Genomic DNA, 19,762 nt, shown 5'->3' with positions numbered 1-19,762 from the left:
CAAATCCTAACCGTTAGAACACTAGTAGGATTTGGTCCGGATTATCTCTACATGCCCACACTTTCCTGTGTAAATATTGTGTAAATTAGCTTTTATATTTTTTTTAAATTCTCTCAGTAAAATGTGAAACTGGAGTGCCACGTCCAATTTCGTTGTCACAATATGTTCAACCCATCTATTCTATTCTATTATACAATCGTCGAGCAATGATTAATCAGTTGGAAAATATCACTGACCACAACCACAAAACATTGGCTGCAACAGGAAACGAACCTGGGTCGAGACAATGAGAATACCAAATCCTATCCGTTAGAACACTAGTAGGATTTGGTCCGGATTATCTCTACATGCACACACTTTCCTGTGTAAATATTGTGTAAATTAGCTTTTATATTTTTTTTAAATTCTCTCAGTAAAATGTGAAACTGGAGTGCCACGTCCAATTTCGTTGTCACAATATGTTCAACCCATCTATTCTATTCTATTATACAATCGTCGAGCAATGATTAATCAGTTGGAAAATATCACTGACCACAACCACAAAACATTGGCTGCAACAGGAAACGAACCTGGGTCAAGACAACGAGAATACCAAATCCTAAACATTAAACCACTAGTAGGATTTGGTCCAGATTATCTTGCTTCCCAATGGCCGAATCGCTTATTTCATTTTTTCTTTTAATTATATTGTTTTACCATGATCACAGGGATAATGCATAAGTGCAATTTCTAAACTACCGCCACTGTGAATTCTGCTACTTGCCTCAGGGACTCACACATATGCATTATTTATCATTAATACTGTATAATGTGTTTTTTTAACACTTTTTATCTTTTTACACATTTTTGTTTTACCTTCGTCTTACTTTGCACTGAAAGGAGAAGCCCTCCAATCTTTCTATATGAAGAATATAAAGGCCACTCATTCATTCATTTACTCATTCATTCATCCATTCATTTTATTTCCTTATTGCACTTTAACTCGCAATTAATTGCACTGAAAGGTTCTTGACAACTACATTTTGATATTATTTGATTTGATTAGCTGTAGTGATGGAAAATATAAGCCCCCTAAAGCAGTGAAACCCTCAAGGGAAATGCTCCACACACGTGGAGGCTTCAAGATAATCCATTACCTCGACTACGCCATCATGTGGACAGAAAACCTGTATAAGATACGTGTGTACAATATGCTCTGAATACAAAAAAATATATTTGGATAGTGTAATAACAGAGTAATAGTGCTTTGTACTTACGCAAAATGTTAAAAAAGTGCGTATTGATTTTTATTTTTAAAAAATATTTGTTTCCAAAGATTTGGAACCTATGTGTGTAGATAATTTCACCTGCTTTTGAAAAAAAAAAGTCATTCACAAGGTACAAATGAAGCAGGGAAGCGATGAAGTGGGATAGCAAGTTTGTAAAAAAATGGAAGTGTGTATTTTGGTAATGGGACTTTCAACTCTTTTTTTAAAATTTTGAACCACGCTCAAAACTAGAGAATCATTCCCTGAATCGCTCACGTGGTGCACCCACTTCTCGGGCTTTCAAAGATCATAACACACACTTCGAATCGCGGTTCATGAAGCACTCATCTAAAACACTCGGCACACGCTTCAGGGATTCGAGCAGAGGGGCACATCACTAACTGGCAGGCTTATTGATGTCCTGAATAGAATAAAATAGAATAGAATAGAATAGAATAGAATAGAATAGAATAGAATAGAATAGAATAGGGCAGCACGGCGGGGCAGTGGTTAGCGCGTGTGCGGCACAGTTCTAAGGTCTTGGGAACCTCCTGTGTGGGTTCAAATCCAGCTACCGGACTTCCTGTGCGGAGTTTGTATGTTCTCCCCGTGCTTGCGTGGGTTTCCTCCGGGCACTCCGGTTATCTCCCACATTCCAAAGACATGCATTTCAGGTGGATTGACCGGTCCAAATTGTCCCTGGGTGTGAATGAGCGAGCGAGTTGTCTGTCCCTGTGTGCCCCGCGATTGGCTGGCAACCCGATGATTGCTGGGATGGGCTCCAGCACCCCCGCGACCCTACTGAGGATAAGCGGTGCAGCTAATGAGATGAGAATAGAATAGAATACCCACTTCCGGGCTGATTAAAAACCTCCTGGAGCTTTAGTTTTAGATATTATCAACATATCCCTGCTCAGGTTTAAAGTCCACTGTCATTAAACCTACATTAAAACGACCCAACCTTGATCCAGAAAGCTTATGTAATTACAGACCTGTGTCAGACTTACGGTTTCTTTCTAAAACACTTGAAAAAGTTGTGGCACAGCAGCTGAATGATTTTATGACTGAGATTTTGTTTTAATGTATGCCGTCAGTTGGAGCTTCATTACTGTTGCTGCTGCTGGACCTCAGTGCTAACTTTGACACTGCGGACCATTGACAAATGTATTATCGCCCAGAGCGTCTCAGTCAAAAATCTAAGTGTCATGTCTGACCCTAATCTGTCTTTCCAGTTACACGTTAAGAATATTACTCAAACAGCTTTTTTACGTGTTCAGAACATTGCTAAAATACGATGTATGCTGTCCCAGCCTGATGCTGAGATTGTAATTCATGCATGTGTTACCTCCTGACTCGATTACTGTAACTTACTTCTCTCCGGTCTCCAAAAGTCTAGTATTAAGAGCCTGCAGCTGGTACAAAATCCTGCAGCAAGGCTTTTAACTAAAACAACAAAGTTTGATCACATGACCCCGATTTTAGCCAATCTGAATTGGCTCCCTGTTAGCTTAAGATGTTATTTTAAGGTTCTGTTGGTATTATACAAAATCATGCATGGTCTTGCCCCCTCATATCTTTCAGATTTAATTTCCCCCTATGTTCCTGCTTGGAGCCTCTCGGGAAAATCCTGGTCTGCTAGTGATCCCAAGAGCCAAGAAGAAATCCACAGGTTCGGGAGCGTTCTCTTTTCGTGTCCCTGTGCGGTGGAATACTCTGCCCTCTGAGATTCGATCTGCAACCTCAGTGGAAGTATTTAAATCTAGGCTTAAAACACACTTATGTTATAAAGCCTACCAATGACCTATGTTTCATGTCGACGATGTATGTGTAGTGCAACATCGAGTGCAGCCTGGTCAACCTGGAAGGGAAATTACTTTATGTGCGGTACAGTCTCAAGGTTTCATCATTTTCCTCATGCAGAGGTTTTGAGTTTTTCCTTGCCCTCATGTAGGTTTTAGATCAAGGGATGATGTAATAATAGTCAATGGTTTGCAATAGTCTGTGGTCTGTGCAGCCCCTTTGAGACTCCTAGTGATTAAGGGCTGTACAAATAATTATGAATAGAATAGAATAGAATAGAATAGAATAGAATAGAATAGAATAGAATTGAATTGAATTGAATTGAATTGAATTGAATTGAATTGAATTGAATAAAATAGAACAGAATCTATTGTCGGTATAACATGGCAAATGTACAGCAGAATTAAGATCTGCAATAGAACAGAATAGAATAGAATAGAATAGAATAGAATAGAATAGAATAGAATAGAATAGAATAGAATAGAATAGAATAGAATAGAATAGGCCCTGCAATTGGCTGGCAACCAGTCCAGGGTGTCCCCTGCCCACTGACCGATGATTGCTGGGATGGGCTCCAGCATCCCCGCGACCCTACTGAGGATAAGCGGTGCAGCTGATGAGATGAGATGAGAATAGAATAGAATAGAATAGAATAGAATAGAATAGAATAGATAAGAATATAATAGAATGGAATGGAATCGAGTAAAAAAAAATAGAATAGGATTGAAAAGAATAGAATAGAATAGAATAGAATAGAATACAATAGAATACAATAGAATACAATAGAATAGAATGCGTCATAGTATTTGGGATAATTAATGGATTTTTTGCCACAAGATTAGACATGGCACTCGAAGATAAACAAGATCAACTTGTAATAAAGAGTGAAACAAAATGAGATAAGCAAAAACATTTACAAAGTAGTGCTAGGAGACTGGCTTAAATTGAAGGTGCAATGTCTTATTGTAAAAATAGTGCAATGAAAAATAGTGTTTTTAATGGTTTAGCGAGGCTAATGAGCTAATATTAATAGAGTGGCGCAGTTTATCAACCGATACCCTTATGGCTTAATACTGTTTCTATTTTAGACCATGATCAGTTTTCTCTGAACCTTATTCCAAAAACCACGGAGAATTTCTGCATTCATCATAAAAAAACTACAAGAATGAGGTGAGCGACAGACACACACAATCACACGCATGCAATCTCTCTCTGTTGAGACATTAGCGATGCTTTTTTGAATGAACCGCCTCGGGGATTATATCACAATTTTCATCTCAGTCAGGGATTAATAGAATAAATGGGCGAGGGAGTGTGTGTGTGTTGTGAGGAGGTGTGCAGCATTTTTAGATTTGTTCGTACAATCCTTTGCTACATACACACAACACACACACAGGTAATGCATCCTCTCCACAGCCGGATCTCTTTGATATGCAAATAACGGCGAGCGAACACGAGTCCGAAGCTTTTGTGCACACCGGAGCGTTGCAGCCAGGGGTTGTCGGTGCGCTCTGACCACCGATACACATTTAACTACAAGCCACTGCTCAGCCGACGCAACACGCGCGCACACACGGGAAAAAGAATCGAGAAGATAAGAGGAGAGAAGAGAAGAGAAGAGAAGAGAAGAGAAGAGAAGAGAAGAGAAGAGAAGAGAAGAGAAGAGAAGAGAAGAGAAGAGAAGAGAAAAGAAAAGAAAAGAAAAGAAAAGGACAGAAAAGAAAAGAAAAGAAAAGAGAACAGAACAGAACAGAAGAGAAGAGACCACTGTAATAACATGAATGTACTATACTAGATAACAGACATGGGACCAAGTCACACATGTGCAAGTCTCAAGTAAGTCTCAAGTCTTCACCTTCAAGTCCCAAGTAAGTCCCAAGTATTTTTTTCTTGGGCAAGTCAAGTCACAAGTCAAGTCCCGAGTCTTAGATTGCCAAGTCCAAGTCAAGTCACAAGTCATAAAAACAGCGACTCGAGTCGACTCGAGTCCAAGTCACTAAGTCTCAAGTCCCCATGTCTGCTAGATAATACAGTCTTTTGTCTTACTTTTCTCTTTAAAAATCTTGATTACATGTTCACCCTTCTATTCTATTCGATTCCATTCTATTCTCGTCTATTCTAGTCTATTCTAGTCTGTTCTAATCTAGTCTAAGATATGTTTTTTTTTTTTTGTTGTGCATTTGCCATTGTCTACTTACAATATATTCTATTCTATTCTATTCTACTCTATTCTATTATTTTATGTTCTAGTCTATTCTAGTCTATTCTAGTCTATGTATTTTTTTGTTTTTGTTATGCATTCATTATTATGACAATTACATTGTTTATTCTATATTATTATTTTTCTATTTGGTTCAATGACACTTGACAGGTTAACACATTGCATTCTATTGATTTATATTCCTATATTCTAGTCTATTCTTTTCTATTCTATTCTAATCTATTTGATTCAGTTTTTTTCTATTGTATGTCACATTTGTTTTTGTTGAACATTCAAAATGTTATTATGACAATTACATAATTGTATTCTATATTATTTTCTATTTGGTTCAATGGCACTTGATATGTTGTAATGACAATACATTCTATTCTATTCTATTCTATTCTATTCTATGCTATGATATGATATGCTATGCTATGCTATTCTATTCTATTCTATTCAAGTTTATTCCATTGCAGATTTGAATTTAGTTGTACATTTGCCTTGTTATAGCGACAATAGATTATTTTATATTCTATTATATTATATTCTGTTCTATCTTATGTCCTCATTTGCTTTTGTTGTACATTTAAAATGTTATTATGAAAATTGCATAATTTTATTCAATAATATTTTCTATTTGCTTCAATGGGACCTGATATGATATGTTGTAATGCTGTGAATTTCCCTTAGGGGATGAATAAAGTATCTATCTATCTATCTATCTATCTAATGACAATTCATTCTATTCTATTCTATTCTATTCTATTCTATTCTAGTCCGTTTTTCTTTTTTTTTGTGCATTCAAAATATTATCATGACAATTACATGTTTTATTCTACGTTATTATTTTCTATTTGGCTCAATGGCATTTGACATGTTATGACAATGCATTCTATTCTATCCCACTTGTGCATTTAAACTGTTCTCAAGATGATAAATCACAGTATATTTTATTATCATTATTATTTATTTGTATTTTTAATATCATTATTATCATTATTTAAAAAAAAAGCTTGTATTACATGCCAAGACCAAACCTACATCTCTGACAGAAACACACAAGGATGAGTTCCATCCAGGTCGGAGTGTTATTTCAATGACGGTGGAGTTTTAAAGAAGACACATCCATGTGAGAATCACTTAAAACAGCAATGACTGCTTAATTTACTGTAAAGCAAAATCTAATCTATAATTAGAGATGTCGCTTGAACACAACAAGTCAGCACTAATAAAAAAGAAAGGCAAAAACTGTCCGCTCCCTTCCGTGTTTTGTCGTCAGGAACGCCGGGTAGATATAATCAAGGCTGAAACCCCTTCCGTTTTTTTTTTCCTTTTTTTCGACGTATTTACTCGGCCGTGACAGTTTGGGGTCAATTAGTATGAAAGCGACAGGGGAGAGAAGAGAATACTGGCTTTTATTATCAGAGTAGATACGATTTGTTTTGTTTATTCATTTATTTATTTCTTCGAGTGCACGCAAGATCAAAAAAAATTCGACCACCGAGCCGGTTTTCCAGCGTACAGCTGTTGGTAGAGAGACGTTCCCACACAGGATGCTTTTGAGGCGAGCGGGCGCTTGCATTATGATGTAAATGGCTCTAATAACCCAGTTGAGCTAGTATGCGTGTGCATGCTTCGACAAGCAGGTTGGCTTGAAAAAGGAAAAATAGAAAAGAAAAGACACGCCCTCTCCGCTGAAGATTCTGCACAAAAAGGTCAAATGCACGTTTGATTGGCAGTAATTCTGCAAATTTAGAGTATGGCGGAGAAAAAACGCCATATATAGAAATAAATATAGGAATAAATACCTACACAGATATGTCATATAAATATGAACACATAAATATATCAAGCAACCCCTACATATATTACATAAAGGGAATTAATTAACATATTAATGCATTGTGTCATTTATCTATAGTTTTTTAATAGTCTTGGATTTTGTTGTGTATTTGTCGCGTATTCTGGCTTGTATTTTGTTGTATAATTTGTCATGTCCATTGAAAGAATGATCAATCATTTTATATATAGAAATAAATGTATCAATAAATACCTACAGTAAACAGAACAGAACTAATAAATGCAATTTATTCATTTGTTTATTTGGTCTTGTATGTTGTTGTGTATTTTGTTATAATTATGATCATTTTGTCTTGTACTCTGTCGTGTATTTTGTCCTGTATTCTGCCGTGCATTTTGTTATGGAAAAAAATAAATAAATAAAGGAATTCCAACAAATATATACCATATTTATCAATAAACACATAAATCAATCCCACAATACTATAATATACGATATAAATGCGATTTAATCAAATATTTATGCATTCTGTCATTTATTTTGTATTTTGTTTATTTAGTCCTCTATGATGTATATTTTGGTCTAATTGTATTTTGTCGTGTATTTTGTTGTGTGTAATAAAATTATAAATACATTCCAACACATATACGCCATTTTTATGAATGAATACAAAAATAAATCACGTAATACCTAAATATATGAAAAAGATGCAATTTAGTCAAATACTTGTGCATTCTGTCATTTACTTATTTATGTATTTATTTAGTCTTGTATTTTGTTGTGTATGTTAAAAAGAAAATTTCATAAAAGTATGACTAAATAAATAAATTCTAACAAACGTATACACCATATTAATAAATAAATCAAGTAATAACTAAATGTATGAAATAAATGCAAAATATTCATATTTCTATGCATTTTCTCTTTTATTTATGTATGTATTTTTTTAGTTTGTTGAGTATTTTTCATGTATTTTGTTGTAGTTTCATGGTGTATTTTTTAAGAATTATTTTCATGTATTTTGTCATGTATTTGTTTCGTATCGTGTTGTTTTTTGTCGTGTATTTTTCGTGTATTTTTCTGTACTTTGTCCTGTTTTTTGTGTAATTTATCGTGTGTTTTGTCGTGTATTTTATCGTGTGTTTTGTTGTGTATTTTGTCAAGTATTTCATCATATTTTTATCACGGTATTTTGTTTCAATGAAATGTTCTTCAAAAAAGGAGGCGGTCCAGATGCCTCAGCTTTCCACCGATTGCTGAAAAGCCAGTTTAACACACGCCCCCTCATTTGAATATTATTTTGTTGTCACATAACACAAAACAAAATACACAACAAAATACATGAGAAAATACATGAAAAAACACAAGACAAATACAAATGAAAATACGTGACAAAATACACTACCAAATACACGACAAAATAAATACAGAAATAAATAAATAACAAAATAAATGACAAAACAGATGAATATATTATTTAACTATTATTTGTATTGTTATTTATGTTTCCATTTTATTTGTATGGCATATTTTCGTAGGTATTTACTGAAATATTTTTTTCTACATTTGGCACTAAAAAAGTATATTTTTTATTATGTCCCTCCACTCTCCTCATTTAACCGTTTCTCCTTTTTTTTGCTAGCTAATTTGGTACAGACAGGCGTCCGCTGAATAAAACACCCAAATTAAAATGCAAGGGGAAGAAAAAGATGGCAGCGCAACAAATAATTAGCGGTGTTAAGACGCTTTATACGAATGACTTTTCTTTTCCGAGGCGAATCGACGCGCGAAGTAATTCAAGTGCGAGCGTTTTAGTCGCGTTTCAGTCGAGAAAGTGACGAGAGGGAAACCACACCGGCGGGAACATCTGCTGAGGCCTCACGAGAGAAGTCTGTGTGTGCAGTAAAAAATATATAAAATAAAACACACGTTCTCGGAGGTTCAACCCAGAAAACGGCTTTTTCGTGTTTGGAATGGGAGTCTGAGTCGTAAGGGGGGAAGAGTTGACCCCGATAGTCTGTATTTCGGACCCCAAGTAGACTGTTATAGAGGTTAGAGGTCCCATTTTTTTCACAAAAACTCTCATTACATATACTTGTATTTCAAAAATGATATCTTAAATGTATCCATTTGGTAAAATAGTCGCTCGAAAGTCAGGATTTCAGACCCAATGATTAGAGAACGTCACTATTATAAGAACTGTAGGTCCCATTTTTTCACAAAAACTCTCATTACATATATTTCTATTTCAAAAATGATATCTTAAATGTATCCATTTGGGAAAATAGTCACTCCAAAGTCAGGATTTCCGACCCAATGAGTAGAGAACGTGACTATTAGGTCCCATTTTTTTACTAAAACTCTCCTTATCTTGGTTTAAAAACATGTTTTAATTGTATATATTTAGTAAAATAACAAATATTCCCAGAATGCACAGGTTTCAGATCAGGGTATGTTCTAACTGTGGCCTCAACAGTCCTTTGAGACTTGAAATTTGGCTTTACTTCTATTTCTATGTGAATGACAATGAAGACAATATATAATATAGAGTCTTGGATCTTTTGAATCTCTTGAATCTTTTGAATCTCTTGAATCTCATGAATCTCTTGAATCTCTTGAATCTCATGAATCTCTTGAATCTCTTGAACCTTTTGAATCTTTGAATCCCTTGAATCTCTTGATCCGTTCGAAACATGATGTCCAAAAACGTCCGCAATTTAACTTCCTATGCTCCTTTTGCCGTATTACAATTATTATTGTCCACATGACTTGTTGATATCATAATCATGAAACAGTAAAATTAAAGATTCAAGATTTCTATTTGGAAACACACACGTTAATTTGTGGGCAGGGCATTTCTGGCTACAGTTTTTTGTCTCTTCAACGAGAAAAAATGAATACCCTGAGTATGTCAAATATTCTCCCTTGCCGCCCTGAGCCAGAGCAAAATGTATGTAAAATAAACATCCATTTGGTTGGTGTGAAGCTAAATTGTTGGGCTAAAGTGGCTACATTAGCGGTGAAATGCTAACAGACTCATTCAGCCAGTTGCAAAACTGTATTAGTACTTCTCTTTTAAATATTGCACCTAAAGCTTTCATGTTTTTTCAGGTTGGAAGAGGAGTGCATCGGTCAATTTTGGTGGCAATTGAATGTTGTTGTGTTCTATGTCTCTCAATCGGTGTGCTGCAGGAAATTCTCGAACTTCAAGCAATATTTGATAACGTAGGAAGTGACCTAAATTTGTCTGGAAATTATGTTTGAATTGACACTGTCCCCCTATTTTTTTTTTCCTATCCTAGTATTGATTATTATTATCATAGAGGGTTCAATTTTACTGGTTTTACAAATAGCTCACAGGATTTTAATTCAAAAAGTTGATTAAAAGTTGATCTTATTAACTTATTATTAATATTATTAATATGTGTTTCACTCAGGGTTAATATATTTTTGCTCTTTCACAAAAACACTAATTGAAAAGGTAAAATACACACAAAAAAAATAAAGAAATTTATGAAAAATTTTCACCTGTACTTCATTAAAGACAGTCAAGTAAAAAAAACACGTTTATATCGTCAATTTAGGCTCCATTAAACCCTGTCACCTCAAGTTTAAAGATAAAAATACAAACCGAGCCAAGTAACTGATTTTTGGGGTCTGTTTTTAGCTTATACAAAGAAATACAACTTATTAAAAGCTAATATTTACAACTTAGAGGTAAAGGGATTCGGTAAATGAATCAATCTGACTAAAGAAACAAACTCCAATTGCTAAGCAATCTGAGCAAAAAAAGGGAAATAAATATGATCTCGATGGATTTTTCAGCCATTGAAATCTCCTTATTTAAATATCTGATTTAGTGATGAATAGATTGGAAAGGAGATTGAAAAAAAAGAAACACTTGATCCTGCAACCTGCTGAGAAATCCAAATGTTCTGTATTTTTGTTTGGTTTATTATTTATTTATTCTAATTTGGAGATTGAATTATCTAGATAAATAGGGTGGATACAGTAAGACGTGTCTATCAGCTACCATTGATTCAGTTTCATTGTTTAAATTTGGATTTTTGCTTTTTAATCTGACAAAAAAATAAAAAATAATAAAAAAAAATGATTAATGAGAAATACTTCACTGTACGAGAACCAATCTAAAGCTTGATTGCGTCTTCTGTACCGATTTTCCCATGAGAAGAAATCTCTCAATATTTTACAAGGTCAGTGCTAACACCATTTTTACACAAACTCCTTTTTGTATCAGGTCAATTGACATCACCCAATCAGCACCTTAAGCTAAAATCCAAGTCTCAAATGATCGTATTTCGCCATTTCATAAGAAAAAGACTGATAAAGTTTCTTTACACGTGTTGAGATATGGATTTTATGATCTTTAGGACAAACCAAGTGAAGTTTCTAGGATTTTTTTTTGAAAATGCAGCTAAATTGAAGCAGTTTTCCACTAATGTTAGATAAAGTGGATCACGTCCTTATTCACGACTGTTGAGCATTAAAATGGCATGATTATATTGATATTTTGATCTATTTGTTACATATATACTTCAGCCCGTAAATTAGGTTTTTCTATGGTTGCTATGTGTACTAGCGTATTAACGGTGGGGTGTATCGTTCTCGGTATCTTTGAGAAATTAAAGGTATAATGTTTTCTCTATTAAGTATGTGTTAACAATGCCTACTTTAGTTCAAAGAGCCTTTATAAAATGAAAAGAAAATCACACTGCACCTATAGCAACGCTGTTCGAGCAATCCAATGGGTAGAAGGAAAGTGGGAAGAGTTTAGTGGAGTTTGAAGAGTGACTCCAAGCTTGTTGTCAGTTTTTTGCTAGTGTAGCATGAAAATGGTGAAAGTAAGAAAAGGCTTGTTTTTCAAATACAGTCCAAACGCCTGAAATTTTATAAAAATGTTGGCTATCTTTGTTTGCACTATGATGACTATTTTTGCACCAAATGCATATGGTGACTATTTCTTGCAACATTGACTATTTTTGCACCAAATGCATATTGCACAAACCCTTACGATACCAAACTGTGTGTAACATCCTACATGCCGACATTTCTTGTGTAAATGTTGTGTAAATTACAATTATAACCTTATCCTCCTTGTTTCATAACCTTATCTTCTCTGTTCCTTTATACTCTTGGATTTTTTACCTCACTGTAAATGTGTGAAACTGGAGTGTCATGCCCAATTTCCTTGTCACAATGTGTTAACCCATTTTGTAACAATGACAATAAAGGTATATTCTATTCTATTCTATTCTAAAAAGAAGAGTCTGAGACGCGCTTCGTGAATAAGCTGACTGGGGCTACGATCATGACTGGAGGCCAGGAGAGGGCTCCAGAGAGTAACAAAGTTTCACATTCCAGAGAGTACCTTTGATGAATAAATAAATAAGTATTTTCTACTACACATAATCCCTGTTAAAAACGAGGGATTACTGTACTTGAAGTGGTTTTGGTTCTTTTTATATGCAAATATATACGACTATCTTTGGTTTATACTGTGCAGTCCCTTGATTCAATACAGAGAAGTGGAAAAAATGTTCTAATCAGGGTTGTCTTTAAGGGTAGGCTGGTGGTCCCTGAAGTTGGACCAGTTAAAAACCACTAGTCTAAAGCAGCCCCACAAAAAATAATCCGCAAAAAACTCATCCAATCCGACACATATCATTGCCGTTACCTGGCAGAAGCTCCTGTTTAGGGCAGATCCCTCGAGGCGACAGGAATCTTTCGTCGTCGTCTTCCGCCAATGTGGCCTGGATGCCCACCTCCACGGGCCGGCGGCCCCGCAGGATGCTCAGGGCGGGGGACGGGGTCAAGGCCAGACCCGGTGAGGGGGAAGGGGGCTTATCCAGCCCCCGCCCCACCGTCAAACAGGGGGGTCCGTGGCATCGCTTCCGTTTGTGCTCGATGAAGAGCAAGATGTCCGCCAGGGGGAAGGTGGCCTGGCATTGGCCGCAGGTTAGCAAGTCCTGCTCCGGCGAGTGGTGGGGCGAGCGGCCGGGTCGCAGCGGCCGGGCGGGAGTCGAACCCGGGCGGCGGACGCCGAAGCTGCCGCTACCTTCCGAGTGCTCCGAACAGGGCTCCGACAGATCCTCCGACGAGACGACCGCCGCGGAAAAGGAGTCGGCCGCTGGAAATAGAGACGAAAGAAACTAAGATATATAGAATCTAGATCACAGGTGTCAAACTCACGGCCCGCGGGCCACATCCGGCCCGGCGTACCATTCTATCCGGCCCGCTAAGTAATTTTGTATACATCTACTATAATGGATAAAACGCTGATAACTTTCAAACTATACTCCGATATTAAAAACCACAATGACCGAGAAAATTACGTTGACTGACATTGCCGGTAAACCCGTGTGTCTTATTTGTGGAGATTTTGTGGCCGTAACTAAGGAATTTAATGTAAAACAGCACTACAAGACAAAACTTGAATCCAGAGAAAGGATACAGAAAGTTGAAGAGTTCAAGAATAATATGAAGATGTTTTTCAAAGAAAATTCCAAAAGTGAAAAGCACAAATTTTATTTTTTCATATTTTCAATTTGTATGGTTTTGACAGGAGATATTTTTATGGAGGGTAACATTTTTTGATTTATTTAATGTTTAAGTTTGTTTATTCTGGAATAATATTCCTGACTCTTTTAAATTCATATTTATTCATGTTTTGGGTTTTTTTAAAAGGTAAATTTTAGTGTTTGGCCCGTGACCAAAGGTGTGGTTGGAGTTCTGGCCCTCTGTATAATTGAGTTTGACACCCCTGATCTAGATTAAAGTTAAGAGTGGGCCTAAAAAAATGCATCCCAACCCACCCCGGATCCGCAGGTTTTAAAACCCAAACGAGTCCGAGCCCTATTTCGAGGAACCCAACCCAAATTTTCATGTTTCATCTGTGAGGACTCGGGAGGAGGAAGAGTGATTTTTGCCTGACTGCACCACTTCGTTCACCACTCACCAGCAGCTCATCCCAGTTTGCGCATGCGCTTTCCACCAACAACAGATGATTTGAAAGAACGATTGTTGAACTGCAGACAAAAATAAAATATAGAGTATGTACTGTAAAAAATGTTGTTGTTCTAGTTTATTTAAAGAATCAACGTAATTTTAGATTTAAGTATATGATAAGTGCTTACGTATCATCAGCAATCTCGTGCTAAATCTGTCACTCTTGCCTCACCACCCACACACCTCCGAGGTAAAAATTCATAATAAACTCGCATTTTATTAAGTTATTATCATCTTATCTATCTTATCACTGTATTTATTGTGTTTAATAGCTATTTGAAAAGGTTTTAGTGACCAGTAAGATGTGTTTTATTGCTATTTAGGAATAACTTTGATGCTTTTGGGAGGCAGACCAATTAGTTTTATCTTGTTTTCATATCAGGACAAATTTGACCAACAAGCATTAACCTGAAACGAATTAAGCTTGTATGAAGAGTTAACGCTAAACTGCGTTTCTACCACTTGTGGCCGTAGCGCTTTTCTCCCTTAAAGGTTGTTAAAAAGAAGAGATTTTTCTGTTTGTTTAATCAAATAGATACATCGGAACACGCATGCTTTTACTATTTCTTGGATAGATTTTCAAGCATGTAGTTTGTGCAAGTTATGAACAAAAAGGACTAATGACCTACAACACGCTTGTGGACTTTTAAGAGGTCGAGGATTTTTTTGTTTATTTAGTTAATGAAATGCATCGGAACACGCATGCAAGTGTGACATCCACCTTTTACTATTTCCTGGATAGATTTTCAAGCATGTAGTTTGTGCAAGTTATGAACAAAAAGGACTGATAGCCTACGACACGCTTGTGGACTTTTAAGATGTTGAGGATTTTTTTGTTTATTTAGTCAATGAGATGCATCAGAACACACATGCAAGTGTGACTTCCAAATTTTATTATTCCCTGGATAGATTTCCAAGCATGTAGTTTGTGCAAGTTATGAACAAAAAGGACTAATGACCTACGACACGCTTGTGGACTTTTAAGAGGTCAAGGATTTTTTTAGTTTATTTAGTCAATGAGATGCATCGGAACACGCATGCAAGTGTGACATCCACCTTTTACTATTTCCTGGATAGATTTTCAAGCATGTAGTTTGTGCAAGTTATGAACAAAAAGGACTGATAGCCTACGACACGCTTGTGGACTTTTAAGAGGTCAAGGATTTTTTTAGTTTATTTAGTCAATGAGATGCATTGGAACACGCATGCAAGTGTGACATCCACCTTTTACTATTCCCTGAATAGATTTTCAAGTATGTAGTTTGTGCAAGTTATGAACAAAAAGGACTGATAGCCTACAACACGCTTGTGGACTTTTAAGATGTTGAAGATTCATAATTACCCCTTGATTACCAAGGTTAGACTTGTGACCACTGGGGTTCGGTGTATCAATCCAAATATAATATCATATATAGAAAGACAGTACTTAGATTAGATGGATACTATTGAACTGGAATTGATACTTCGCCCCTTTATCAATTTCTTCAAAGTGCTTTGTATCTATGAAGATAGTGCAGCCCTTCTCTCTATTACCCATCACCCTCGGCCACTCTCAGAGTAAATGCCAGAGTTTGTCACTGCCAGCACACGTTTTGCACTTCTCCCTACCTAGCCTGCCCTACCTAGAGTGCAATATACGAGCCCACCCCTACCAGAGGCTAAAAATGACAGTGGCAAACAGGAAACGGAGCACACTGTGATTTTTTTTTTGTTTACACTACAGAAAAAAAGACAATGCCGGCTGTAATATGTGTGTTAAAGTGGTCTGCTTCCTAAGCAACACCTCAGATTTACATAAACACACGAAAAAAAGCTCACCCTGCAGAGAGCAACGAGCTGTCACCAAAAATGTAAACCTGTTACTGTTCCTAAAAAAACTAAAAATTAGTTCACGCTATGGCAGCAGAGCCAGTGGGAGACAGTTGACATTGTTTTCATTATACTGTGCAACAAAAGATACATCTTCGTCACATTGTTATACTGTACAGATTTTGGGTTACATTTTTTTGATGCGACTCTGCTTGCACCCTGTTTAGAAACTATTATTCAAGACTAAAATGCCGGTCGAAATGAACTTCATAATTTGGAGAGGAAGACAAATTCTAAGTAGGGTATTTGTTGATATGAAATACAGGTTCGGATATTGTTATCATTTCATATATTTTAGGAAATCATCAAACGTCACACAGTGAAATAAAATTGGATTTTATCGGGAGATGAGTTTTAGCAGCTTTTGTCTTAAAATACATGCTGTGTCTCTTACTGTAAAATATCAAAATCCACAAACATTTTGCCGTCTTGGCTCTTTGAGTGAAAACGGTTCCCGACCCCTGATCTCGATCTTAACGTTTTTACGTGAAATCCAAGACGAAAAACAACAGTTTGAATTAGCTGGTTTGGAAAAGTTTCAGGTAGAAAAATAAAGAAAAGCCCCCCCAGCACAAGACGAGCTGTCGGACGCCGTCCCCTACTCTCACCACTTTTGAAGAACACCTTTTTTGTCCCCGGAGCCCCAAACGCCGAATTTAAGAATCGTCGATTGGCGCCCTCCTTCTTCCCTTCGAAGGTTAACGCCGGTTGACCTTCTTTACTCAGTCACCCAATTTCCCTCTCTAATGAACTTCAAACCACCGAGGATCAAAAAATAGATTTTAATTTTCGTGGGCGGGGTGATTGGTACCGATTCCGTTTCATAAAAGGGAACCGTGTGTAGGAATGTGAGAGTGAGTGAGTGGTTTTCATGTTATGTGAACGACGGCCGCACAGCCCCCCCCCCTTTTTTTTTTCTCCTTACCACAAATTATCATTTCAGCACTCCTGCACACATCTGCCTACAAAGTGGGACAGGGAGATCGCATGATAAATTCGACAACAGAGAAACCCCTCCCCCAAATCGGTGCACAAACACCAAAAACGGCAATATTGATCAAATCTTTACAATAATTACTATAATTTTCATGGAACACCTTCCTCCCAAAATCCATTACCACCCTGAAATCCCATCTACAGCGTCCATGAGCACAATGTTCATGCACATATTTATCATATATCATTAATATATTGTTTTTTTTAACAATGTCTCACCTTTTGCAGATTTCAACTTCTTAATATGTTTTAATTATTATTATTTAACTATTTAAATACTCTATATCAACACGCTACATTGGGTATTTATGTATTATATTCCTTTTACTTTATTATTATTGTATTTTCAACACAAAGATACTGCTGGAATTGTGAATTTCCCTACAAGGATGAATAAAGTATCTATCTATCCATCTATCCATCTATCCATCTATCCATCTATCCGTCTATCCATCTATCTATCTATCTATCCATCTATCTATCTATCTATCTATCTATCTATCTATCTATCTATCCATTTATGAAATTGCACTGATATACTTATACAATGAAAAATAAAGGCCATTCATTCATTGAATTCGGTTTCATCTTCATATGGACTCCAAAAAACTAATTACACTAAAGAGTTGGGTAAAAGGTAAAAAAATTACTTGTTCATGCTATAAATATGAAATAAAAAAATGCATCTGTGTGCAATTTCATGAAAATACGTATATTTCTAGTTTATTTTTAATGTAAGCGTGGGGTCAAAGTAAAATAGAGGTTGGTGATGCGAAGACTATGGCATGTGTGACTTAATACAGAAGTGGGGTGCCCATAGCACCCCTAAACTCTTGCTACCCCTCCCTCTCCTTTACCCCCTCCCCAATAGTGCCCACATAGTAGCAGTGAGCGTGCACAACGATCAAGTTCAAGCTCTGCACTGGATTTTCTGATCGCGGTCTGCCTCCTAGCGACAGTTTTTTGTCATGGTCACTGTCACAAAATCGAATCCCCCCACCACCCTCTTACCCCCACCCCCTGAAAACTGTCGAGTTTTTATGGACAATCGCCAAGCAGCATACCGACACATCACCAGGGGTTTAACTATATTTATAATTTGTGTTTATTTTTTGATTTAGGAGTGATTTTATGAACAGTTAAAATTGTATCATCGCGTGGTCCAAGTATATTAGATTAATTTATTGATTAGAGCAATTAAAGCGGCAAATTACAGTGCGGCGGCGGGGATCGATATGTCATGCGTAATGGTGCGATTTAAGTTAAACAATATTGATATTTTATCTCGTTAGGGCAACGCACGGTAATGGATATAAAATGTTGGTCATCTGCGCCGAAAGCTCTTTTAAAAGGTATTAAACTATAAAAAAAAATAATCATATTGCAACCTGGAGTTTGTGCAGCAAAGTTGCAAAAAAGTTCCTCGATTCGGATGAGCAACGAAACAATTGGATTTCTAAAAGGAAATCGATGCGCGCTGTGTGCGCCTGGCGCAGATTTTGCAGTTTGTAAACACGAGGTGGTTTTGTTTTGGGTTCTCGGATTTAGGTTGCAAGTTTTTGACGGGGGGATTTTAAAAGAGATATATGCAAAACTTGTTCTAAACAAGGAAAAATTCGAAAGAGGGATTTGGGTTTTTGTTGTTTGTTTTCGAGCTTTGAGCGCACTCCATAGCCGCGTGCGCCTTCGCTGACCGGACCGGTCCTAGGTGGGGGGACCGGACCAAGACCCAGTCGGACCCTGAAAACCCACTTAGAACCTCTACAAAACTTATTTTCGTCGCACTGGAGTCCAGTTGCGCGCTGGTCTGAGCGTTCCATCCCGGTTGTCCTCGCAGCGGACGTTCCGCCGCCGGTTTTACCGAACTATAACGCGTTTTGGCGGACTGTTTTGGGAAAATGTATCACAATCTCACCCCGCTCCCCGGTCGTACTTACGCGAGAAATCCCGTTTGCTTAAGTGCTGAGGTTTGCCTTGCTTGCGGCGAGACATGGTGGCTTGCAGCGGCGCTCAGTGCGGATCACATCGGGAAGAGCCGCGCGTGGACATCGGAGACTCCGCTGGGGCAAAAGAATGTCTTGATCCGGCGCTTTCGTCATCCACGCACAACAAGCACCGAAAGCATTTAAAGGGGAAGGCAAAAATTTTAAAAAATAAAATAAATTAATTAGAAATTATACAAAGATGGCGCTGAGGCGAAAGATGGATCGCGGGATCGCCTTCATGGCTTTTTTGAGAAAGAAGAGTGGAGAAAAGAGAGATAGCGTGTGTGTGTGTATGAGGATGGTGAGAGAGGAGAGCAAAGAGGGGAGAGCGATGGAAAAAAATGGCAAAAGCCCCCCCTTGCTTCTACCCCCCTCCCCCCACCCCCTTGGTTGGGGGTTCAAGTGCACGGACGTGACGTTCACCGGCGAACTTGAACGTCAGGCGGTGGACGGACACCAAAAAACATGGGCAGGGCCGAGGAACCCGAGTGGGAGTGGGAGTGGGAGGAGGGACGGCTGAGACGCGAAATAACAACACCAATGGACGCTCATTGGAGAGGGGAGGGGGGAAACGGGAGGGAGGGGAGGTTTTACGCACGAGAAGTAGACCCGGTGGAAACCAATGGACATAGAGATCAGGGGGGCCGGACAGACGCACTTGGAAGGGAAGGGTGTTCGTAAAAGGGAGAGAGAGAGAGGGAGAGAGAGAGAGAGAGATGGAGAGAGAGAGAGAGAGGGAGAGAGAGGGAGAGAGAGAGAGAGAGAGAGAGAGAGAGAGAGAGAGAGAGAGAGAGAGAGAGAGAGAGAGAGAGAGAGAGAGAGAGAGAGAGAGAGA

At 37.5% G+C, this 19,762-nt stretch overlaps 1 protein-coding gene across 1 annotated transcript in view; it reads right to left on the bottom strand.

Annotated features, from left to right (window-relative positions):
- The window catches only part of bcl11aa (BCL11 transcription factor A a), an 86,394-nt gene extending 67,158 nt beyond the window's left edge, over nucleotides 1–19,236 (bottom strand). Inside the window, exons 1-2 of the mRNA XM_088351708.1 lie at nucleotides 18,880–19,236; nucleotides 12,747–13,199 (exon numbers count right to left, since the gene is read on the bottom strand). Coding sequence (XP_088207834.1) covers nucleotides 12,747–13,199; nucleotides 18,880–18,934 — 508 coding nt within the window. The 5' untranslated portion in view covers nucleotides 18,935–19,236. The remainder of the gene's footprint in view (nucleotides 1–12,746; nucleotides 13,200–18,879) is intronic.
- Nucleotides 19,237–19,762: the final 526 nt, after the last annotated feature.

Source organism: Urocampus carinirostris, chromosome 13 (assembly GCF_059441175.1).
Source record: "Urocampus carinirostris isolate Australia breed hairy pipefish chromosome 13, RoL_Ucar_1.0, whole genome shotgun sequence".
In the NCBI taxonomy this organism is placed as follows: Eukaryota; Metazoa; Chordata; class Actinopteri; order Syngnathiformes; family Syngnathidae; genus Urocampus; species Urocampus carinirostris.
Note: the sequence above shows the minus strand (reverse complement) of the source record. Positions and strands in the feature narration are given on the sequence as shown.